General features: G+C 31.3%; 1 protein-coding gene across 1 annotated transcript; it reads left to right on the top strand.

Moving 5' to 3' along the window:
* The first annotated feature begins 83 nt into the window (after positions 1-83).
* LOC134708248 (E3 ubiquitin-protein ligase COP1-like) lies at positions 84-26,809 on the top strand. Its single transcript, XM_063568633.1, has 21 exons — positions 84-376; positions 3,430-3,489; positions 4,029-4,126; positions 6,016-6,077; positions 6,862-6,981; positions 8,031-8,099; positions 9,053-9,112; positions 9,558-9,599; positions 11,620-11,694; positions 12,334-12,584; positions 18,868-18,928; positions 19,612-19,694; positions 20,104-20,212; positions 20,970-21,051; positions 21,638-21,754; positions 22,020-22,137; positions 22,774-22,898; positions 23,303-23,391; positions 23,765-23,824; positions 25,001-25,045; positions 25,921-26,809. The coding sequence occupies exons 1-21, from the start codon at positions 258-260 to the stop codon at positions 25,936-25,938; spliced, it is 1,863 nt and encodes a 620-aa protein (XP_063424703.1). The 5' UTR covers positions 84-257; the 3' UTR covers positions 25,939-26,809.

Below are 26,809 nucleotides of genomic sequence, written 5' to 3'. Positions count from 1 at the left end.
GACTATTGACAAAAAAATTCCGTTCGATCGACAGTCAGTGCTGCTTTTCGTTATAATTTTTGGGGATGTTTTGGGATTCACCGACATGCGCACAAAATCAAAACAGTCTGTTAATTTCCGTTTGATGTTCCTTTGATGTTTTGGCGATACACATTTTGCACTATGCTTGTCCAGTGTTTAATGCAAAGATCAGGATACAAAAATGAATGCAGCATTTGATTTGATATTTTGGCATGTGACATTTTGATTCATCAATAATGGCTGGAAGAACTCAGCAGCAAGCTGATCGTACAAGACGAAAAAGAAGTCGAACTCTGCCACCCGTTTATACCGGAATAAGTGGGTCATTTGAGGACAAAGACAATGATTTTGTTTGGTAAGACAATGATCGCATTTATTATTTGCTGTACATTGATTCTTTATCGACATCTTATTTTTTTCCACCGCGTGTTCAAAAGTTATATTATTCAGCGGAGAAATTATGGATTTGTCGTCTGCACTCCCACGCATGTTCAAATTAGAAATCACCAATGCAGCAATTTGACTTTATGCAATGTACATGTATCATCTTTTCAGGCACTGTCAAGTTGAAATTTTTAATACAACTGTCAAAACCATAAAAACAATTTGATAGCCTGACATGAGGATGTTATGAATTCCATTCATGACCTCTTCAAATCAAGGATTTGTACACAATAGTCTATACAAATTATTGTTCAAGTGCAAATCCACAGGCACTTGTCTCAGATTTTTTTTTACCTACATGTTCATACCTTAATGTAACTTTTTTTTCTGAGACAAGTGCCTGTGTGCAAATCACTTGCCTGTCTGTCTGTCAATTTGTTTGTTTTTTTTTGGTTTGTTTATTTAGAGAATATCCTATTGTTTAGATTTTAGACTAATAAAATATTTATTCTTAAAAGTCTTTGGAACATTTATTTCACAGACATAGTTTATTTCCAATTTTGAGTCCTTGTGGGACACACAGTAAAATAAAAGTAAAGAATGGAACAAAGGCAAAAATATGCAAAATTATTATGCTCTATAATCATGATAATCATAATCACTGATCATGATAATAATATAAAATGATAAAGAAGCATTAATATATCAAAGGAATTGAAGTTACATGTACATGTAGTCTGATTAAACCAAAATGAATGTCACAAAAGAAGCTTCCATATTCCAGTATCATTACAATGAAGAGATTACAGGAAATATTTTTTTCAATAAATTATTGGGATTGTAATGCTCTTCCTTAGGTTGTACTAACACCATAAGCATGATAAGTCAAAGGTTGTCTGTTCTATGGTTGGGTTGTTGTCTCTTTGATACATTCCCCATTTCCATTCTGAATTTTATTTTAAAGCCTCAGTTACAGACTCAGTAATAAAACTTGTAGTAATTGTTGCCCTATATAATAACATTTTGTAGGACAAGAATAGTTTCAAGATAAAAAACATGACAAATAGTTGAAATAATTATTTTCTTTAGGCAAGGTTGGCTCACAACAATAATTTCATCCAAATAAATCTTATCAAAGTATAAAATGTTAAAATTAAAACTGAACTAAATTAAAATATAATGGGGGAAGGGTAGGGACCTGTATGCACATCAAAGGCATGGCAGGATTATCAGGTTGTTGACTGGTCATTATCTTATATTAGATAAAGCTGAAGAGTTTCAATATATCCATTTTATGAATAAACTTCTAATGAAATCATATCATTGATTGGACATTGTGATGAGAAGATTCATTGTAAAAAGTAATATCACAAAAATACTGAACTTAGAGGAAAATCAATTCGGAAAGTCCATAATCACATGGCAAAATCAAATAACAAAACGTATCAAAAACGAATGCGGGACAAGAACTGTCATTTTCCTGACTTGGTACAGGCATTTTCAAATGTAGAAAATGGTGGATTGAATTAATTAGCTTCTCACATCAAAGAATTACATTGTCATTATAGTGATGTACTGATGGTTCTATCTATAATAATATGACAGGTACATGTAGGTGTTACCTAAAACCCTATTGGAAATTGGAATTCTGAGTTTTGAGAGATTTTCTGTCTGTCTTAGTATAAGCTACAGGACTCTGAGTCTCTGAATACATTGAATAAACAAGGGATTATTGTTAAATGGAAATAAGTGTTTAAGCTGTTTCATTGCAACAACTTGAGAATAGTTTGATAAATGCTTTTTAAATTTTAGTTCTGGTACCTGTACATTGTACCTTTGATAAGATGACAGTAAAGTTTTATATTTATGATTTTCTCTTTTGCTGACATGGCTGAAGTTATGATCCTTGATTCAATGATTGTTTGGGAAAGGGCAATGTACATGTATGTCAATAACTTGAGAATGGTTTAACCAACATGGCCTACATGTATGCTTTCCCAAATTTAAAATGTTTTTACTATTACACAATGGATGTCATGTTTGGCAATGTTTGATACTTGAGGTGTTTGTTGATCGGTTGGGAAATGTCGAGTTATGTTTATTTTTTTGCAATAACTTGAGAATGTTTGATCCATCATCTTTGTCAAAGGAGTTGGGGCAATATTAAAGGCCCTTATTTTGGCCAAAACTTACTGCAAATTCAAAAGTTATTATACATAATCTTAAATTACTGAAAACTTGACTAAGATACAAGGTATCCAGAAAAAGGGGAAAAAAATGACATTGAACAAGTTACCATCATGATCATGGCAACAAATCATGACTATTTGCATATTTTGTAAGATTTCATGATTGTCCTTTGTTATCATAAAATTTTCAGTATATATTTAGATTGAAATAGTGTGTGCGCACTCAAGAAACAACTTTATATTTGGTGAGATTATGTCAATAGTTATAATAAAGCTTCTGTTAAATTATTGTGTTGTTTCTTAGCTGCGCACAATGTTTCCACAATGAAAATAAAGATAGAAAGCTGCATGAATTCTGTATTTTTCATTGTTTTTGTGAAAACAGTACATACATTTGTATTATGATGTAATTGTGACGTCATCAGATAAAAATCTTTGTTTTTTATTTATATTTCTTGACCATATGTGTTTCTACACATTATGTGCCAATTTGAAGTAGATATCAAACATTTTCATTGCCATGGGCCAAAACTAGGCCTTAATGCCCCTACTCCTTTCAATATGTTGTTTCTTTTAACAGAATGGAGATCAGGATATATTTAGAAAATTTTCACTATTTAGTACTGTAGTTCATGATCAAGAGTTATTGCTCCTTATAACCATGCTAACTGATTAATTTTACAGTAAAACACTAAAAAATGTAAGAAAAACCCAGTTTGCTGTTATTTGAAACCCTCTTGCATAAAACTGTTGAAAATAATAGTCTAAAAGTTAAAAATGAAGGTGAATAATGTGCTGAAAAATTGTGTTCAAATTATGCATTTTTCTTTTTCAGTCCAATATGTTTTGATATCATAGAAGAAGCTCACATGACAAAGTGTGGTCATACATTTTGGTAAGATAAAATAGAAATGAAAGAAGAAACAGAAATTGAATCTTAAAATAAAAAAGTTATTTAAAGAACTGTCTGAGTCTTAATCATGTTAATGTTTGTCTGTTTTGTCCCAATTTTGTAGTACTAGTGTTCACATTGTTTTACATATATATGGTGCTTAGTCTAGTAAATCATGATATTCCTTAATCCTACAATGAGGTTCATGTGTGTGTGGGGGGGGGGGGGGGGGGGGGGGGACAGGGACAAAGTTCTGAAAAAATTCTTGTAAAAGATAAGACTTGGTTTTAATGTTTTACACTAGACTGTGACTAGTTATTTTGGACCCATTTATAGCTTGGTTGATTTTCTGTGTAAGCCAAGGCTCTGTGTTGAAGGCTGTACCTTGACCTATAATTGTTAACTTTTGAAACAATTGTGACTTGGATTGAGATCTAGAGTTGTGTCATTAACACACACACCACATCTTATTATTCGAACTTTCTACTACCAATTTTTATTATGTTGGCATTGGAACTAACTGGAGAAAATATATGTTTCAGCTACAAATGTATCAAACAAAGTTTAGAGAACAGTAATAGATGTCCCAAGTGTAACTATTTAATAGAGAGTTCAGATCAGATATTTCCAAACTTCACATGTAAGTAATTAATTTCTTAACTATGTACAGTCGCTATTACATGTTCATGTTGTTAACCTATTTTTAAAAGATTTGTATATATATTAAAAAGCTGAATGTACATATATTGTCCTAGCTTATATGGTCCTTGCAATGAATGCAGTAAAAGACCTATGGTTCTATGATAGCATTAGGGTGGTAGACTAGCTCTACTGGTCTTTGTGATTGTTTACCCTTTACATTATGCAAATTGGTATTCGTAATAGAACAAGTTGAACTACGGCTCTCAAACTTTTTCACATCTACTACTTTAGATTCTTCATTAATTTTCAGTTAATACATTAATCCTTCACATTATGTCATATATTACATGTATAATTGTTCCTCACTCACTCCTCCCCCTTTTTTCCCCCTTTTCTCCAAAAAAGATAAAATCAGATATGAAATGGACAATTTGTTGTATGTAAACATTCATTTAGCCTTATTCATGCTTTTATCGTAGATATATATGAAATGCACTGATCCATACTACTTGAATGTTTAATATTATGTGCATGCAAATAATTTGAAAGCATTTTAAAGCTGACACTAGATATGTGAGAAGATAGGATATTATATTTGATAACAGGACAGGATGTTTACAAGACAGTGTCCTATAAACTTACTAGACCCAGTAACCTACACCTGCTAGGCATCCTGTTAGCTTTAAACATTTAAATGTCAGGTCATACTAGTGCAAATTGATAAAATAAACCTAAAAACAACTGTAAGGATGATTGACTATGTAGTTTATATGATGCATGTGCTACTTACGTAACATGTTTAGAAAGATTTAAGAATATAAACAATGATGTAACATCCTATGAAGATAGAATTTTAATTGTTTCCAGAAACCATCTAAATTTAAACCAGTTTCAAAAACTCAAATTTTATTAAAAAATAAATGAACCAATCCATTTTATCATGTTTATAATCACACCAAAGATAGTATTTGAATACAAGCTAACATATATTTTTATTTTCATACATGTTTCTAATGCTAGGAAATTGAAATTTATATTTCTGATTTTTTTTTTATACAATTGTGTATTTATTTAACAAAGGCTTATCATCATGATCATAGAATATCTTTACAGTATTAAAATATCAGGCACTTGTTAACATGAACTGATAATAGAAGATGAAGTCACTATAATTTCTTTTCAAATTGCATATATCTACCTTAATTGATTGGTTGGTGTTTAACACCACTTTCCATACTATTGTGCTATATCAAGTTAGTTGGTTTTATTAATTTATTGGCGGAAGAAGCCAGAGTGCCTGGATAGAACCACTGTCCTTTGGTACATGTAGGATGTCTTGAATTGACAGTTCTATCAATAAAGGTTTGAATCAAATGCACCTGCACCTCATTGCTGACAGGCTGGATATACAGCATTGTACAGTAGTTTGATATGTTAGGAATATTCGGCCACCCATGGAAATGTAAGACAGAGTAGAGCAGACTGATAGATATAGGACGATGTGGTGTGAGTGCCAATGAGACAATTCTCCATCCAAACCTCAATTTAAAAAAGAGTAAACCATTAAAGGTCAATGTACGGCCTTCCACACAGAGCCTTGGCTCACACCGAACAAAAAGCTTTAAAGGGCCCTAAAAATTCAATATTAACAAAAGGATATTTTAGGTTTATTGATTATTGTAACAGCAAACTCTACTTGGAACATAAACTAACCCATACCATTTTACAGAAAATATATAACAAAGAGTATAATGATCCTTCATCTGATCAAAGAAAATGTCTTGTTATTTTGATTTGCATCAAATTATACTTTTGAAAGATGCATTTATATTTTGTTTGATACACCTTTGTGAATTTAACATTGTACATGTATGATATTTTTTGTAGTGAATGAATTGATAATGAAACACAGAGGAAAACTAGAGGAAAAAAAGATAAAGGTAGAAAATGTAAGTTGTACAAGATATATACATGTATTATCTAATTTTAAAACAAAGAAGTTAATACACATGTATCATGTGTATTACCATTTCTTTTTCGATTTATTGTCCACTGTTTATTTTGAAAGCAATCATTGAACTACTTCAGTAAATAGAATAAAAAAGAAATGTTAGGTGAATTCTATCAAACAATACGATAAAGAAAAAAGTATTTCATATTAAAGAATGGACTTTTAAATTGAAATTACAGTCATTTGGTCATACAGTTCTTATTCCATAAACCAGATATATACCAATAAGGAGATGTGGTGTGATTTCCAATTAGACAACTATCTGTCAAAGTTCATATAGTTATCTGTCATTTAAAAGTCAACAAATAATTTCAGTCACTCAGGTCAGTAGCTGTGGTCATCATCAGACCTTACATTAGACTGGCTAATATGGCCAGTTGAAATGAATATCTGCCTGCCCTTCTTAAATAACCTATTCTTAGTTATGAACTACAAAATTTCATCTTTAATTTACTGGTCCATAAGGCCCAAATAGCATACCTTTTACTAGGCCATCTCAAAATTCACTGTCTAGGGGTCACCCCTTTAATCAACTCCTGCAACAAAGTCAAGAAATACTATTTCATTTAAGGTAAGACTATTTCTGTTTAGTTTTAAATGAACATAATCATGACAACCATTAATTATTTAAGACTGTCTTTGAAATACTAGTTCAATTACTATGAGAGTTTGAATGTAAGAAAAATGAAGATTCTAGCATATATGATTTTATTTATATGTAGAATGTACACGGAGGAGGAAGTACATCCTGGTATGACATGATCACAGAAGATAGTTTAGATCTGCCCAATGTTAATAACCTACTGGAGATTTTACAGACCAAGAAACAAAAACTTGAAGCCGTAAGTCATGATATCTATTGTCCATAATTCCAAAAACAGATAATAATACAATGATATTTTAATACATATTGTTAGTTCATTTATTATCACGGATTGAGGAAAGATGATTTTTTCACTAATGTGGGATTTTATGGTTTTGCCAAAGTCTGCATACAAGCCTACACATAATTTGTACTTTGTTGAAATTTTTTATTTGTAATGGGAATAGTGAACCATCATCCTGAAGTTGTCTACATGTAGTATTGGTAAAGTTAGGGTTGATACCTAGTGGTTTTCAATAGTTCGTCTTCATATAGGTATATATAATTATAAAAAATAAAGACATCAACACCTATGTTATGTAAGGACGGTTACATTAAGAAAAAAGTATCACTGAAGTACATTGTATGTGGACGCCACTCATGTGAAAAATTTTCACTTCTATTTATACATTTGTTAGCACTTCCGTTAGTCCACATGCAATGTACTTTAGGGATAATTTTTTTGCCTGAATTGACACCACCTAGGCCTAAAATAAAATATTGTTTGTTTCCCCAATCCCTACTGACCCTGCGAAAATGGTCCTACCTACTCATAAAATTTTATTGTCAAAACTAAGTCAAATATTATTTTATTCATTTCTGATTTTCAGGCTTGCCGGATCATCCGATAATATTCAGGCTTTTTGGAAATATAAAATTATTTACCTACCTACCTACCCACACCTGGCTTGGCAGGATCAGGATTGGGGAAACAAACAATATATTAATTTAGGCCTTAGATGTTGTGAAACATGTATGCATCATATAAATATAATCTATCTGTAAAACATGGGTGTTGATTTCTTTATTTTCTTTAATTTAAATTGTTGTTAACCTCTTTGCACAAAGTACATGAAAATGTGTATCCCACGAATAATTGTGAATCCATGATAATACAAACACACTTTTTTATGTTGGAATATCAACTAATTGATCTGTACTGCAAACATGTGACATATATGAATTATTCCGACAAAACTTTAAAATCTCTCAAATGATTAATGATAAAATATGCTTTTGATATAACAGGACAATCAGTTATCCCAGCACATGATATTGAAAGATTTTTTACATAACGTCAGACAGAAAAAACAAGAGGTAAGAAAAAGTTGTGATTAACCATTTGAATTATCATTTATATTCTACTAAATCATATATTGTTACACATCAATAACTTCTGAAAAAATGTGCTTAACTCTATAACAAACAAGTTATAGCAGAAAAATGTAAATATTAACAATTATAATATTTATATTATTTATAAAAATAAGAAGATGTTGTATAGTTGCCAATGAAACAACTCTTCGCCAGAGACAAAACTATGTAGTAGCAAGCAACTATAGGTCACTGTACTTCCTTCAACAATGAGTAAAACCCAAACCCCATAGTAAGCTATACAGGACCCTGAAATGACAAATGTAAAACAATTCAAACAAGAAAACTTATAATGGTGTGATGTATGTTCTTTACCATTACAAAAAAAATATACTGTAAACCAACTTTTTTTCGCAACCAATTTATTTTCGCAATGCGAAATATCCACAAAAATAAGTTGGTTTACAGTATGATATACGGCAACTTATGATATCCACAGAATTACAGACTCACAACTTTGAACAGCCTTTAATAGAATGTAGCTGGGTTAAACACGTTTGTGGGTGCCAAACTCACCACAAACTTGGGACAGTTGTGTCACAGCAAAGCATAAGTACAGACTATAAGTGTTAGTTTAAAACAGCTTAACTCTTCAGATCGATTCAAATCCCGAAACCAACTAACAAAAACCAAAAAAAAGCATGGTAAAGATCTGAGAATACCGTGAATTTGTCCAAATCACAAAACTGACAAAGAAAATGGCCAGGTAAAGACCTGAAAATACTGACAGCTAGTTCAAAACCAAAATCAACTAATAAAAATCATGTACCTATCGCAAATAAATGTAAATATTTAGATTTCAAATTAAATAAAATTCATCCTTCAAGTTTTGTTTTTTATGTATAATATTTTAAATTCCACATTTTAGTCATTTTTATAAAAATCTTAACTTCCAGCAATTGGATCAACTTCAGAAAGAATTATCATTGATAGATGAAGATTTATCTAAAGTGGAGGTAAGATCAAGTTTTATGGAAAGTGTGCTATAATTAATACACTTTATGGCCATTCGTCCGCCAATACTACATGACATCGCAAAGGTTCTCATAAAATTTTGACGACGCAATAGAAAATATCTAACACCACAATGGAAAAGTGATTGTTGCATGATGTTAAAAGTTCAACCAGCCCAGATCTTTAGGTCAAGTAGAACAGATCTCCAAAAGCAATAAAGTATATCATGTAACCATTGAAAAGACAAAGTTGTTGTGGTACCTAACACTATAGGGAGATAACTCAAATAAGTCAAATGCTCATAACAAGCATGTACAAAAGTATTTAAATTATATGAATTTAAAATTTGATTAGATATATGCATACCCTGTCTTATTTATAAGATTGATAAAAATAACTGGTTTTAGCATTGTACAATATTTTGTATTGTTGCATCATATATTGCAGGTGATGATTTCAGAAACGAAAAGAAAATTCTCATCATTTGCAGTAAGTTACAATTTTCTCAAGTACATGACAACATTGTTAAGATTTCTTGAAAAGCTCCTCTTTTTTGGTTAAGATATATGAGTCAGCATCGCTATAAGTAAAGAATGATAAAGGTATTTGGTCAGTTTATCTGTACAATGTATGCAAGTGTGGTTATGTCAGCCATTTTTCTCCTGTCCTGTTTTATGGAACTTTGAAGTTTTATGGTATTTTCTGATCATGGAATTTACTGTCCGACTTAGCTTCCATTTTATTGTCGAGCCTGCAACTTTTGTTGCAGAAATCTCAACATAGGGATAGTGATCCGGCGGCGGCTACGGCAGTGGCGTTAGCTAACTTCTTAAAAGCTTTATATTTTAGCAGGTAGAAGACCTGGATGCTTCATACTTTGTATATAGATGTTACTAACTTTCTGTCAGTCACATGTCCAATGTCCTTGACTTCATTTTCATGGTTCAGTGACTACTTGAAAAAAAAGTTAAGATTTTTTGTAATGTTAAATTCTCTCTTAGTATAAGTAATTGGATAACTATATTTGGTATGTGCGTACCTTGCAAGGTCCTCATGCTCGTCAGACAGTTTTCACTTGACCTCGACCTTAATTCATGGATCAGTGAACAAGGTTAAGTTTTGGTGGTCAAGTCCATATCTCAGATACTATAAGTATAGGTCCAGTAAATTTGGTATGTGGAAGGACTGTAAGGTGTACATGTCCAACTGGCAGGTGTCATCTGACCTTGACCTCATTTTCATGGTTCAGTGGTTATAGTTAAGTTTTTGTGTTTTGGTCTGTTTTTCTTATACTATATGCAATAGGTGTATTATATTTGGTGTATGGAATGATTGTAAGGTGTACATGTTTAGCTGACAGGTGTCATCTGACCTTGACCTCATTTTCATGGTTCAGTGGTTTAATAGTTAAGTTTTTGTGTTTTGGTCTGTTTTTCTTATACTATATGCAATAGGTCTTCTATATTTGGTGTATGGAATGATTGTAAGGTGTACATGTTTAGCTGACAGGTGTCATCTGACCTTGACCTCATTTTCATGGTTCAGTGGTTTAATAGTTAAGTTTTTGTGTTTTGGTCTGTTTTTCTTATACTATATGCAATAGGTCTTCTATATTTGGTGTATGGAATGATTGTAAGGTGTACATGTCTAGCTGACAGGTGTCCTCTGACCTTGACCTCATTTTCATGATTCAGTGGTCAAAGTTAAGTTTATGAGTTTTGGTCTATTTTTCATTTTTTCTAATACTTTATGCATAAGGTCAACTATATTTGGTGTATGGCAATATTTTATGATATATATGTCTTTTACACAGGTTTTATTTGACCTTGACCTCATTTTTACGGCTTATTGCTCAGTGTTAAGTTTTTGTGTTTTGGTCTGTTTTTCTGAATTTATAAGCAATAAGTTAACTATATTTGTTGTATTGAAGAATTGTTAGCTGTACATGTCAGCCTGGCATGGTTCATCTGATCTTGACCTCATTTTCATGGTTCATTGATCAATGTTTCGTTTTCTTGGTTAATGTTGAGTTTATGTGACAGTTGTAAAAAAGCTTTATATTTGGTCTATCAACATAATATCTATGATTAGTAAAGAAGGCGAGACATTTCAGCGTGTGCACTCTTGTATTATAATAATATAAGGGGGTTAGTTTTAACAGTATTTTATTCAAATAAATTGAATAGGATTGGGCAACAGGCCTAGGCTAAACAAGGTACAATATATTACATTCAAACAAAGCAACATAATTTTATACACAAACATAATGGCAACACAGAATTAATTTTACATAAATACTTCTTCGCTGACTGGAATGATGCTTCAAATAGTTTACTCAGATAAAAAAAATATAAATATTCTAAAAATGCTTCAAATAGTTTACTCAGAAAAATTAAGAGAAGGGATGACTTGTTTTGGGTCTTGATAATGTTGTGTTGTACCATGAAAGCAATGTGTTAGCATTAATGTGTTAATCCTGACAACGATTAATTTGTTATTTCATTTCTAGGATCATCTAGTGCCTAATGGGTTTGATGTGGCTACAGACAATGGAAGCCAAGATGGATTTAATGGGAGTAAAAATGTAAGCTATTGGAGTCATTTGTAATATACCTTGATACATTTATTTGTTATAACATAAAAATTATTGATCCAATGACTTTTTAAAGATAGAAGAAAATGTAGATATATGCTCTTGTAGGTCAAATTCAATCATAAGAAAATAGCAGTTATATCACAAAATTATTTCTGAGGAATCATATGTTTTATCTGTGTAAATATTTTACTATAAAATGAAGTTACCTTAAATGTAGATTTTTATGAAAAAATATCATTTAAATCTATGCAACTATAAAGTTTAAACTGAAATACATAACTCTGAAATAATATGATCCATCAAAATTATTTTGCTTGTTTTTCAAATGTTTACATGTATATATTTGCCAGCATTTTTATGTTTTTAATTTATGATAATTGATAATATGAAATACACAGGTTGAGGATTACATTTTAGTTCCAAACAAATCAAGATAAGTCATGAAGCATTTGTTTGTGCTTTTTTAATAATTTTCATGTAGCAGGCTATAAACACTTGTAATGATGATTATTGTTCAACAATGCACAAGTGTCATCTAATCATTGTTAGCTCTAAACCTGCCATATTGCAGAAAAGTTTTAGAAGTATTTAATGGAGAAGAACTAATTTATTTCAACTTCGTTTTAGGCTGGAAAACCTTTCTTTAACACAACTCATGCAGCAAGGCGGAAGAAAGTGGACCAGCACTATGAAGATTTAGAACAATGTTATTTCAATATACGACAGAAAAAACTCTTTGAATTTGAAGACAAGAGCAATGGTTTAGATGAATTTACTGAAAGTCTTTCAAAATTTACACGATTTAGTTCATTCCGGCCATTAGCCACACTTAGTTATGCTAGTGATATGTATAATGGATCTAGTAATATTGTATCCAGGTAAGTAGTTATCAAAGGTACCAGGCCACCGTTTCACAAAGCCTTCTTAACTTACGATGATCGTATCACTTTACGATCGGTTTACGTGTGGTTCTACGTTCCCATTACGTGTGTTTCACAAAGGCATCGTTAAGAACTACTAAGTTGATCGCAAGTTACGTCTTGTTTATCATCGTAAGTGTATCGTAAACCGAGAAGAGTGCTTTCTTTCACGTCCGCACTTTTATCGAGTATGGCGTGTCAAATAAACATTTTTAAAAATAATTATCATAGATGGCGAAATATGGCGATATTTGTATATCAACATTAATACAACTAAAGAATTTTAGTCCTTTTTCAATATTAATTCAAGATTAGATAAATGACGCTTACAGTCATAGGACAAAAGTGAATTCCCACTCAAAAAATGTCCGATCATTTGAACTAAAATCGGATTTTTCAAAAAAATATTACCAAGTAAGTCTATGAGTGATTTTTATAAAATAGATACCATAAGATGCAGAAATGTCTGAAGTTTAATTGTTTATTTGGCCATATTTTTAGTGAGGTTCTTTTTCATTATTGAATGGGTTGAACACAAATTATTCTTTTTACGATTTTAATTTATTTAGAATACATAGCAAACTTTGCCGTGAGTCAAGCAATATTTTTCTTTGTGTTCACCTTGTCAGTAATTTAAAATACATATCAAATATATATATTAACAACACTTTGTACCAATATTCTTTTTGAAGACAAAAACAGTCAAATATATTCAACGGCGGAAACTATCCGACACAGTGAGGGTCTAGATAAGGGGCAACGAAAAGGGGGGCGCATTTCTTTGGTCTGCAATTCTTTTAACCATTCTTATCTTTTCAGCATTAAAAATATGCTTATACTTTGAATTATGTGTCCCTTTAGAATTTGCACTACACAAATGAAACCATTTATCAATTTTGTTAAATGTTTGATTGAAACGAAACACAGAAAAATATAAATATTTTAACTTAGCTTACTTGTAACAATTTTTAAAAGCAGTAGATTAGATGAAATTAAATTTATCTGATCTTATCTAGTTTGTAATATATGAGGAAAAAGTAATGAGAAGCTAGCGCTGATCATAAAGTTTTATAACATATATGTAGCATTATTAGTTATCCGACATTAAGAGTTATCTGGAATCTGACAAATTAAAAATTTTATCATCAGAACAGGTTAGATGTATTATTGATAGCCCAATATAGAAAAAAACATGCTTATCAAAAAAATCGTTTTGGACGATTTTAATTTTTTTTTAACTTTTATTAGTAGTGAAAGAAAAATAGGTTTTCCCCAACCCCCAAAAAAGCAAAAACAATGTCATCCGTCTTCGAGCATTCGTCTTCCAGATCTATATATAAAATATATTTTTTGTTGATGTTTTAAAAAAAAATTGGAATGAATAATGGATCTCTCAAATATGAAACTTAGGACGTAGGAATCATTCCGGCGAAAGAATATAATTTTTTCTAAGTACTCTCAGATCCATTCATTGTGACTTTTTGTGTCGGGATGTATAAGTACCCGGCCTTGTCCACATGTATTTTTGTCCATCTGATGAGTTAGACTTTTTCAACTGATTTTTATAGTTCGTTCTTATGTTGTACTGTTATACCACTGTCCAGGCCAGGTTAGGGGGAGGGTTGGGATTCCGGTAACATGTTTAACCCCACCACACTATTTAATGTGCATGTCCCTAGTCAGGAGCCTGTAATTCAACGGTTGTCGTTTGTTTATGTGTTACATATTTGTTTTTCGTTAATTTTTTTTTTACATAAATAAGGCCGTTAGTTTTTTCGTTTGAATTGTTTTACAGTCTTATCGGGGCCTTTTATAGCCGACTATGCGGTATGGACTTTGCTCATTGTTGAAAGCCGTACGGTGACCTATAGTTGTTAATGTTCGAGTCATGTTGTGGGTAGTTGTCTCATTGGCAATCATACCAAACATTTTTTTTTATAAGGTTTCAACTCTATTAGACACAGTTGATCTTCGTCTGCACGATTTGGTTATTTATTAGGTTCTATTTTTTCAACTTTTTCTGTTCTTTTTTGCATGCTTCGTTTCAAAAATCGAGAATTATAGCTCCTTGATTGTATGACTAGTTGTTGTATGTTTTTTTTCACCTGTACAGAGCTTTGTGTTGTCAATGGTTATTTTTGTCGGAACTCTTTCACGAAATTTCATTGTTGTAATTATTATTGACACAATGTAGGAGAAGGATGTAAGGTTAACTACATGTAAGTCTCGAATAGTGGACGAAAATACTGATGCTTATTAATGAACATAATTTGCATGGCTAAAATCAGTGAACCAGTTCTGATAAGGACTCGTCCAACATTTCATTCCAAATGATATACGTATATCAATATTTAATTTGGTATGCAGAAAACGCAGAGTATAATTATTTTGTCAAATTTACTTTATATTCTCTCTCTCTCTCTTCTTTTTTTTTTTTTGGGGGGGGGGGGGGGAGCATTATCGTCTATGCTGTAAACCTCATTCACAAACTCAGATATCTTGGGTTATTTCAAATAAATATCTGGTACATGTACTAGTATTCAAGCGCCTATTAATGGGATAGGATGCTTAATACTATAAGAGTATCCACAAGTAGAGTTTTGGTGGTCTCTTTTAAAAGTCGGTGCATTAGAATATTATGCTACAACCAACCAACGAAAATGGTTGCCTACTAAGTATATAAAAGCTAAAGAATATGCAAATAGATATAGGAAGATGTGGTGTGAGTGCCAATGAGACAACTCTCCATCCAAATAACAATTTAAAAATTAAACCATTATAGGTTAAAGTACGGCCTTCAACACGGAGCCTTGGCTCACACCGAACAACAAGCTATAAAGGGCCCCAAAATTACTAGTGTAAAACCATTCAAACGGGAAAACCAACGGTCTAATCTATATAAACAAAACGAGAAACGAGAAACACGTATACATTACATAAACAAACGACAACTACTGTACAAAGCATGTAATTTTTACGACGCAGGAGTTCGGGTAAGAGGGGTTCCAAACCGTGAATATCAAATAATATATACCGATTTGATTGGCCGATAAATGTTTTAACACACAACGCCATCAATTTACGTAAATATTTTAGAAATATACAGATGATATTTCGCAATCCACGCCTCCTAGGAAAGTTTCTTGTACTGTTACGTAAAGCGGGAAATACGCGTTTATGTATTTAAAAATTGGTAATTTTAAATTATTAACTTTTTTTACATTTAGACTTTTTCCTTTTTTTCCTAGATTGTTACATTATTTGGAGAGTTGCTATTTAATGTTATTTTTTTGTATCGTTTCTATCAAATTTTATTTTTTATATTAAAACTAGAAATTGACCTGTTGTTTCACTAGATGTTTTGACTTTTTATCTAGAAAAAAATCCTAAACTTCTAAAAACTTTTCATCAACATTTTGTCGGCTTCAATTCAGTGAGCAATATTGAATTTCATGCTAAATACAGACGCTTAACGTATTAAATAAACGCGACCTATTAAAATAGTCAAAACAATAAGTTTTTATTCCAATTACAATTGAACTTTTTATATCAATTCGAGATTTATGTCGTGTTGATCTGTTATATATTTATTTGTATTAAAACTTGACCTTAAAATCTGACAGAACGTACGCGAACAGTCCGACGTATGCCGCGTATTTTGAAATAGTACGCGTACGGTACAAATACTCATATGGTCTGGAACATAGACATCTATCTATATTGTTGAAAACTATACTATACTATGTTGCCTTCTGGATGTCCTTAGTTCGTCTTTGTCATTTGATTGCTGTTTTATTAAAGTATAACCTACATTTCCAACTGGTTTGTATAGCTAAAACGGCTATTGTGTATAGAATAATTGTCTTTCTTTCCCTAAATAACATATATGCTTGAAAGAAGACGGACTGAGGAGAGATGTGCACAGGCACTTGTTTCGATCTATTAAATAATAAAGTAAACAGAAAAAAATGCTTCACTTTTCAATCTTTAACTTCCCCTCCCCCTTCCAAATTATTTTTCTACTGTATTAATTTTTGAAGACATGTTGCATCTACACAAAGTCTTATTGATCTGCAGCTTACCCTCTATTAGTTTTGGTATATATGATCTACATTAAATTCGATCCAAAAATAGTCACTCGAAAGGCATATATAATATATATCTTAATAGTTGCAATAGTTTCAATCTATAACCACGAAACTAATTACAGTCAGATATTTATTGCGATATTCTTATTTTAAAAAATACATTTCTTTTTTGGACGAAATTACAAAGAATAATTATTATCTGGTTTGACTGTGAAACACTGATTTCAGATTTATATTGTACACATAGTTTTAAAATGGGAATAAAACATCCTTCTATAAACGTTTTATCGATTACCACTGTGTCTGTTGTGATATAATTATAAATAGATTTCAGAACGCGGACGTGATAGAAAGCCTATTTATCAAATTGAAAAGACGGACGCCGGTAGGAAATAAGATGAGTAAAAAGTGATTATAAATACCTCGGATTTGGAAATTGCATTATGATCCATTATGTCAGTTGCTTGCATATACAAATAATCAAACGAAAATAGACTTTAATTAAGTGTAGTTCTATAATATTGACGATTCTTCTTCGTCTTCTAACATTTGAGGCATCTTGACCAAGAATAAAGAACCCTGCAGCCATGTTAAATGGATTAATTCGTTTTCGTAGAAAAGCTACGATGGAGTTACGACTGGGTATAGCTGTAGTAAGTTACGCATAGGATTTATGCATTATTTACGATCATCTTAACTTACGATGTCTTTGTGAAACGGCTGTAAATCCTACGATTTATTTACGATGGGCTTACGATGACACGTAAACTTACGAAGGCTTTGTGAAACGGTGGCCAGAATTATAATTTAGTATGCCAGACGCGCATTTTGTCAACATAAGACTCATCAGTGACGCTCATATCAAAATATTTATAAAGCCAAACAAGTGCAAAGTAAAAGAGGATTGAGGATCCAAAATTCCAAAAAGTTGTGCCAAATACGGCTAAGGTAATCTAAGGTATGCCTGGGATAAGAAAATCCTTAGTTTTTTGTAAAATTCAATTTTTTGTAAACAGGAAATTTATAAAAATTAACACATTATTGTTATTCATGTCAACACTGAAATGTTGACTACTGGGCTGGTGATACCCTCGGGGACAAAACTATCATTTGAAGATAGTAAAATACTGACAGACAAACAAGAAAAAAACCCAAAAAAGACAAAATCAACAAGAATAATAGATCTAGTAATACTGAATCAAGGTAGAATATTATAACAGACACAACAATCAACAAAATAAAAACTAGTAAAATGGATTTGGAAAACATGCATGCAAATTTTAGCAATTTAACAAATATACAGACTGACAAACAAAAAACAAACAGAAAGAACTTGTACCTAATACCTTAACTAAAATTAATCTGGCTCGTTTAATTTTCTCAATATTTTGACAATGTATTTACTTTGACCCTTTGACAAAAATATAAAAATTTCAAAAAATTTGAACCGACCGTTCAATCAGAAAAATTACACTGGTTATAGAGCAGTTTGACAAACACTTATTTTGATCATTGAGAAGCTTAATATTCCCTTAAAAACACAACGTCATTAAAACATTCTGCTGATTTTACAGAGTTATCTCCCTGTAGTGTTAGATACCATCTTAATGGGACCATTAAAAAAAAATCCAAATATTATTACCAAAGAGTTTATACTTCATAAAATATTTTACAAGGCAATTGGATTGGACTGTATGATCTAGCAATATTTAAAAATACATGCTCAATTTCAGACAAACAAAATCAATGAGAACAAGCAAAAAAAAAGTGACAACCTCTTAGTCTCTGATGGAGAGTTATCTTTTGACAATCATGCTACATCTTCTTTTTTTATGTGTACAAATATCTAATATCGTTTCTAAAGGCTTTTCCATTAAAATGGGTGTGTGAGTAGGAAGGGCACTCAAACACCATATTTGAGTAATTTTGACTATATCAAATGATAAAATTGAGGAAGGAAATGGAAAGGAAATGAACATATAAGTTTAAATAACAATCCAAATCCATAAAAAATCCTTCATACCCTCTGACATACAATTTAATGGAGTTACATTAAAATGTTACATAAAATTATGAAACACACAGCATACAACCATGAAGTTATGAAGTTCATATATTGTTATATAATTAAATTATGTTTTATTTGATTACAGTATAGAATTTGACAGAGATTGTGATTATTTTGCTATAGCTGGAGTTACAAGAAAAATTAAAGTAAGTGTTTTGCCTAAAACAGCATGGTACAGAGAAATGATTTATAGATTTACAAATAAAATGTTAGTTCGACATTTTTAAAATGTTACTCATGACAAAATGGAGGTCAAGTACAATATATATATACTATTATGGCCCATTGAAAAGATGAATATCCAAAATTGTCAACAGGAAAGGTTATTTCACTAAGGGCTCAAAAATAGAATTCTTGGGGTTATTTGATGTGCTGAATCTAACCTTGTATTTAGATTTTGGATATTTGACCATAAAAGGTAAATGTCCAATTTAAAAAATTTAAGTTCTTAGACCTAATTCATTCTGTGTTAGAAACCTATGCTGTGTCAAATATTTGATCACAATCCAAATTCAGAGCTGTATCATGCTTGAATGTTGTGTCCATACTTGCCCCAACTGTTCAGGGTTCAACCTCTGTGGTCATATCAAGCTGCGCCCTGCTTAGCATTTTATCTACACTCTACAGCAAAAAAACACAGAACAAAAGTGCAATACTTTTATTTCACAAGCCCGTTTTTGTTTAGTTAAAAAAAAAAAGGTAGGCAATGTGAATTTTTTCCTGGCCACTGAAGTTTTGAGTTGGCCACTGAATTTTCATTTCTAGTGACCAGTTGGCAATTCCATTTCAGAGGCATCTTTTAGGGCTATACTTACAATTTCTATTTCAGATATATGAATATGATACTGTGATAAAGGATGCTGTAGATATACATTATCCTGTCCATGAAATGGTGTGCAATTCTAAAATCAGGTCAGTATTTCATAGCATTTTTCATCTCGAAGCTAAAACTTAACTCTTCTGCAGGGAACTTTGTAACGCATAAACTGGGAACATCATCCCATTATGATTTCAATAGGATATTAAGTAATGATGAACATAGCAGGAGCGATATTTCAATGATTCCATGTTTATTGTATATAACATTGATATTATAATATTAAATGTAAAACAGTATCTGCAATAGAGAAATGTTCCAGAGAAATATAATCACAGGTCTTCTTGAATATGAACTAAAGAATGTAACATGATTTTATCAAGTAATATTAATCATGTTTTCAGTGTCTGTAAGCATTGTATAAAGAATTCCTACATTATGATAAGTATATAGTAAATGTTCTTGTTGGAAGCATTTAATCATGGTGTATTTGATGTTTTACAGTTGTGTTACTTGGAGTTCATATCATAAAAATCTGCTAGCAAGCTCCGACTATGAAGGGACAATCACCCTATGGGATGCTTTTACGGGTCAAACTTCTAAAATTTTTCAGGTAAGACTAACATTCAGGAGGTATTTATAAAATTGAGAATGGAAATGGGGAATGTATCAAAGAGACAACAACCCGACCATAGAAAAAACAACAGCGGAAGGTCACCAACAGGTCTTCAATGTAACGAGAAATTCCCGCATTAATGTTTGTTTCAGTTGTTACATGCAGATAAGTGACCAAGCTCCATACACTTGAGAAAAAGGACCTTTATTCTTAATTTTACACATTGGAGATGTTGGTTGAGCTGTGTATGAAGGTAAAAATCTAAGAAAACTAAAACTCTTAACCTTAGACTGTATGTGGATATTGATGACACCAACAACCAAATTTAGGATCATTATGTCTCACTTCTTAAAGTTTCATCACAGATGAGACAAAAAGGAATGATCTTCTGTCAGTTAATTCATAGATAATCACAAAAGTCCACAGAAAAAAAGACTTGACCTTGACTTTGAAAAGACCATTCTTCAAGTTAGCTTAGGGCTATTCCAGAAAAAATGTAGGGGGGGGGGGTTGGAAGGCACATTGTATTAATATTACATGGGTGATGGGTATTAGAGCATCTTTTCACACTATAATGCACTATATTACTCAATTTCAATTGTCTGGGTGGCGAATGCTGACAAAAACTGCCTTTCAACCCCACCCACCCCTACATTTTTTTCTGGAATAGCCCTTAGAAACATATCAATTATAGTCCTTCGATGCCATTATTTGACAATTTTTTCAGATTTATATAATGTTATTATATTAACAGGAACATGAGAAACGATGTTGGAGTGTAGATTTCAACAGAATGGATCCTAAACTATTAGCTTCAGGTTCTGACGATGCCAAAGGTGGGTTTTGCATTGTATAATTTGTGCTATTTAGGAACCATATTAATGCTGTATGTAGAATGTTTTTGATAAAAGCATTTTGCACAAGAACAAATATATATTTTAGACTTCCTTCCTTTGGCCTATTATACTTGGTACTACTGTTACTCTCAACTTTACTTTGTGTTGTAAATAAGGTAGGAGTGTGTGTCTCTGAGGCCAACTTCACAGACTCAGTTCAACTTAACATACAATGTACTCATTTTTGGTTACACAAATTCCTATCTGACTCAGAACTTTTAACTGCCTTGAAGAATACTTATGATGATCGGTTGTTTTTATTGTTATAGCACACACTGCTTCAATGATAATTTGGTATAATAAAATATTTGATTTAATTTTAGTACTCACAAAACCTCTTGTTGATATTGATTTCTGTAACATTGTCCACAAACTTTCAAACCTAGCAGTTAGAAATACCAATCTCTTTATTTTAATCTTTTGTTATAGACTGAAAAGAGTTGGAAGATCACTCATATTGTAGTCAATCATGTTTGAGAACTCAGGAGAATTATAAATAACATGTTGAGATCATTGTCTTTTACAGTAAAATTATGGTCCACGAATACAGATCATTCTATAGCATGTTTAGAAGCCAAGGCTAATGTATGTTGTGTTTACTTCAATCCAGAAAGTCGTTATCATTTAGCATTTGGATCTGCAGGTTTGTACGAACTATTCTTAATGATATTACAAATTTAATAAATGCAGGTCTGATATAAAAAAGAAATTAAGAGTTTTGACCCCAATTTCTCAGTCCACTGAACATAGAAAATAATAGTGTTAGTTGTACATGTGTGTACTATGGACGTAGTCTTTGTTTAATTTTTTTAGTGGGTGTTTTTTTTCTTCTGAAAAAGTCCTCTCAGATTTGGTGTATTCATTATTGTTAATTGTAAACACTAATTTAGAACATTTTGTTGTTACAGACCATTGTGTTCATTATTATGATTTACGGAATACCAAACAAGCTGTGATGGTTTTCAAAGGGCATAGGAAGGCAGTATCTTACTGTAAATTCTTAAATTCTCAGGAAATAGTGTCTGCGTAAGTGTTTATTTTAAAGTAATTAGGTTAGTTATAAACAAATTAGAAAGACCAAAAGTTCATATACTTAACATTGACACCTTTTTCCTTTCAAAAGAAATGAAAAAATAACAAGGATTTTATAAATTTTCATAAGTCTATTATTAAAACTATATGCAATTAAATCATCAAAAGAAAAGTAGGAGTCTGTGTGGTAATTATTTTCTTTGCACTACATGGATAAAACTAGAGAATTCTTAAGGTGGTAGACCTAGGTTAAGGGAAATAACTCTTAAAATCATCAGTACCTTTGTGTATGCCATTTTCGTAAATACGTTCTAAGCTTTTAGGATACATAGATTATTTTTAATCTGTTTCAGGTAAATGCTTAAAATACATTAATAAAACTTGATTATTACAAACTCATCACTGAATTAAAGAGTTATCCCCCTGGACCAAGGTCTACCCCTTAATATATAAAATAAAGTTAAAAACAAGTGTAGCAAACCTCAAAAAGAGTTGAAAGTGTTATGTTTATTACAATTTGAATTAATCAGAAATACATATTGAGGGGAGGGGGTATTTTTCTATATGACTTGAAAAAACTATGTATAGCAATTTAATGATATATAATAATGATATGATGTATTTGATCAGATCGACAGACAGCCAGTTAAAGCTTTGGGAAGTCAGTAAACCATCCTGTCTACGGACATTTAAAGGACATACCAATGAGAAAAACTTTGTTGGTCTAGCAACAGATGGTGATTATATAGCTTGTGGTAAGTATGGCATTACAGTGTTCTTATTTTATTTCCTAACCTTATATAACAGTCTGTAAAGTGTAATTTTCAGTATTATTTAAAAGATATGAAGTTGAATTTCATTATAATTCAATAATTCATAGAACTACAAACTTAATTCAATATTAGAAAAAAAGAATGGTCTAAAATAATCTTGTTTAGCAATGGCAGTTATAACTATGTAATATTTTAGATTTTAGAGAATTTTGATATAAAAGTGAATGGAAGGCTACAAACTGTTTTAATATGTCTAATTTATGAATACAAAAATAACCATGCATACATTTTTTTATTGAAAATCAAAGATTTACTGTAACGCTGTCAAAAGACAGGACCTGCATGGTAATGTGTTAATGTTTCATCTATATTTTTATTCTTTTCAGGTAGTGAGAATAATTCCTTGTTTGTTTATTATAAAGGATTATCAAAACAACTGTTGACATTTAAGTTTGAGACTGTTAAAAGTGTTTTGGTGAGTACATTTAGCCATTCATTAGATCATTGTGTGACATTTGTAGTATCCAGTATTTGGCCTAATTGGAAAACACTTAAAGCTAAGAACCAGTTTAACTCCCCCAAAACCTTTCCTATTTGTCTCTTTTTCTCAAGTTTCACAGCATTCAATATATTATTGTGACATGTAAGCATGTTTTGGTCTTAAATGTGTTTTCCCTTCCATTACTTATTAACTTCCTGTTGACCAAATACAAAATGTACTCAAAGCAAAGGCATATTAGTGAACTATAGCTCACTGTACATCTGGTTTTTGTAATTGATAGAAAAGATGATTATATATGATAAATATTTTAACCAATAGTATAGTCTTTCTTTTTTCTGTTTTATAGGAAAAGAATAAGAAAGAGGAAGAAGTGAATGAGTTTGTTAGTGCTGTTTCTTGGAGACCTGTGAGTGTTTCTTCTGTATAATGTCATTTTGATTCACACATGTCTACAACAAATGGGTCAAAATCTTTAATTGTTTTACAAAGGCGGTAATGGTAACGTTTTTTCCTGTAGCGTAGTCCATATTGTAAACTTGGATATGTATGATAGCTCGTTTCGAAGCTGTGACATTTTCACATATGTGGTTAAATTTTTCGGGGTATGAAGTAAGATTACTTTTTCCGTAAATTAGCATACCCCGAACACCCTTTTGTGATGCAGCTCCTTGTGGTAAAATATCCCCTTTTTAACACAATAAGTTCTTTCAAAATTTAATACTTTGAACACATTTAATAGCTCCATAGTTTTAACACATTTATTCTATGTTCCTGTACTTTCCTAATCACCACAAATAATTAAGTTCAGTCATTTGTAAAAAATAGAAATATGTCCAATATCACTACACAGAGATTTTTTCTTTACACATGACTTTTGAGTTCCTCATTTTGAGGCGCATTAGGGATGTTATCCCAAATGTTCATACATAGAAACACAAGTGTCAAATCTGATCTTCTGCTTATCCCAAGACAGTAAAATTGTCAGTTTATAATATCAAGGCTTTCAAAACAATTAGATTATACAGTGGAAAGTTGAGAAATATCAGTTGAATCTTTTTTTTATTGATTTTTTAGGCAATTTGTTGGCAAACATAAATTTGTTTTGCACCAATATGGAGAAAAAAAATGGTTCGACTTAAGCATTACCTAAAATATGGTCAAACAAAAGCAAAATCAGTTGATGACGAGAAAATTTAAATTTATTTGACTTAATGGCCATCTGACAAAATTAAGCTAGCCTCCATATGAATATATTTTATATAACTGTAATTATTAATATACAGTGTAACCTGTGTAATCCAACACACTGGGGGATCAGAGAAAAAAAATGTTGGATTTAGCAGGGTGTTGGAATTCTCAAGTAATTTCTGCAAAGATAGGGATATTTTTGGACCATGCTAATGTGTCAATTAATGCAGGCTGTTGGAATACTAAGGTGTTGGATTAGGCAGGTTACACTGTATTCTCTAGTTTGTAAGACAGCTTACACAAGATATGAAAACGCCATACAAATATTGCCATCAAATTAACAATTTTGCATGAAACATGTTCATAATTTTATTTTCTGTATTATCATTTGCAGGGCTCCAATGTTATGGTTGCTGCCAATAGTCAAGGGACAGTCAAAGTGAGTTTGAATTTCTGTATCAAGTTTTATAGATTGCATTTGGAAATCTAACATTACATTTTGTCAAATACACCACAAGTTATTAATAAAAATATGGATCAGGCAATAACTTTAATGTTGTTATTAACTAAAAATGCTTGATTGAAATATATTGACAAACATTATGATTTCCAATGTTAAAATGAAAAAAAATTTGTCCTACCGGCATACAATACAGTTACAGGGGAGGTAATGACGTTGCTAACGTAAAATGTTATTTTCTCAACGTCAAACTGTGACATTTGGGGAAAGATGCATTTTTCAACTGATTTTATCATTCAAACTGATTTAATTTGAAAACGAGTGCATGGACCCCTTTTTTTTAAAACAATATTTTGTTTCATTTTCCAGGGAGATTATGTGGACTACGTTTTATAAAACTGTAATAGTTTTTAATATTGATAAATATACAGCAAAATATTAACTTTTTTTTCTCAATTCATGACCATTTGATAAATATGAGTTATTTCTGAATAAAAAATGCACAAATATTTAGGATACTTATAAACTTCGGAAATTACAAATTATTAAACAAAAAACAATTTGTGTTTATCTTTTAAACCAATTTTGAGCAAATATAAAAAAGTTCGACCTCATTTAACTCAAAAAGCATATGGAGGTATATTTTTTATTACATATTTGATTTACTCAGGCAAAAAATAGCCTATATGGAACTTTTCATCAAACTGTAAATACAGGATCAAAACTGTATCGTATGCCCTTAATAAATATTTCTTAAACAAACCACAACTATCGCAAATCTACAGGGTGTTTTTTTTTATTTCTAAGAAGTATGGTTCTATATACAGTGATATTTTCCTTGTCTATTTTTTCAGGTGCTAGAAATGGTATAGCAGCCAACAAGATGTTTATCTATGTACTAACAACAAATAGTGCAGAAGTTTGAACAACAAACAAAATAGTTTTGTGCTAGAGATAAAAAACTAGAACATTGTTTTGATAAATTTCTATTTTTAATACAATAACAGAAAAGGTTGTTAAAAAATAAAGTGGCATGACATATCCACTATTCCCACTGTAACTCAGTGGCAAAACATTGTGCATTCTCTTTTCACACTTTTACTCAGGTTGTTTTCATGTGCCATTTGAACCATTGGTTTTCAGAAAGACGAAGGTTGTATACTAACAAAAGTCCTATAAATCTATCCTACATTAAGGGGACACTGAGAATTTACACTAATGGATATAGGTTCAAGTAGAGAGGTCTAGGTTAAGATAGAATACCAAAGGGACATGGTATATATTAGGACAAAAACTCATTCAATTATCAAGGCCAGTTAAACTGCAGCATAAAACTAGCCATTCATAATTATGCATTGTTCTGTGCGTAATATTACCAAAACATCTGTTTGTGTAGATCATTTTTGCAGTCTGTTCACTTGTCTGTTTTTGATTACATCATTTAAGGATGTACTTAGGTGAGGTTTTGGAATTTGTGTCAAATGTTCGAACTCCTTGGTGTTTTTCCATACAATACAATGCAAAATATTTTGCCCTATAACACCCATTTATTTTTTCATATAAAATTTAATACCTCATGAAACATTATTTAACAAAATTTTAGAAGAATCTTAATTTTCTTTCTTTTGTTTTGAGACCTAATAATACCAATGCAAATATAAGGTAAAAGTCCGCGTCAACCTTTTCCAGCCATATTTTAAATTTCAAATATCTCGAAAAGGAGGTCCATGATCTATCAATATT

Source organism: Mytilus trossulus, chromosome 2 (assembly GCF_036588685.1).
Source record: "Mytilus trossulus isolate FHL-02 chromosome 2, PNRI_Mtr1.1.1.hap1, whole genome shotgun sequence".
Classification (NCBI taxonomy): domain Eukaryota; kingdom Metazoa; phylum Mollusca; class Bivalvia; order Mytilida; family Mytilidae; genus Mytilus; species Mytilus trossulus.
The sequence above is the reverse complement of the archived record's forward strand: the minus strand, read 5'-3'. Positions and strand labels throughout refer to the sequence as shown.

Coding starts and splice junctions, on each gene's coding strand:
- LOC134708248 (XM_063568633.1), top strand. CDS start 258: ATGGCTGGAAGAACTCAGCAGCAAGCTGATCGTACAAGACGAAAAAGA. Junction 377..3,429: donor AAAGACAATGATTTTGTTTG/GTAAGACAATGA, acceptor TTTCTTTTTCAG/TCCAATATGTTTTGATATCA. Junction 21,052..21,637: donor AGGTTCTGACGATGCCAAAG/GTGGGTTTTGCA, acceptor TGTCTTTTACAG/TAAAATTATGGTCCACGAAT.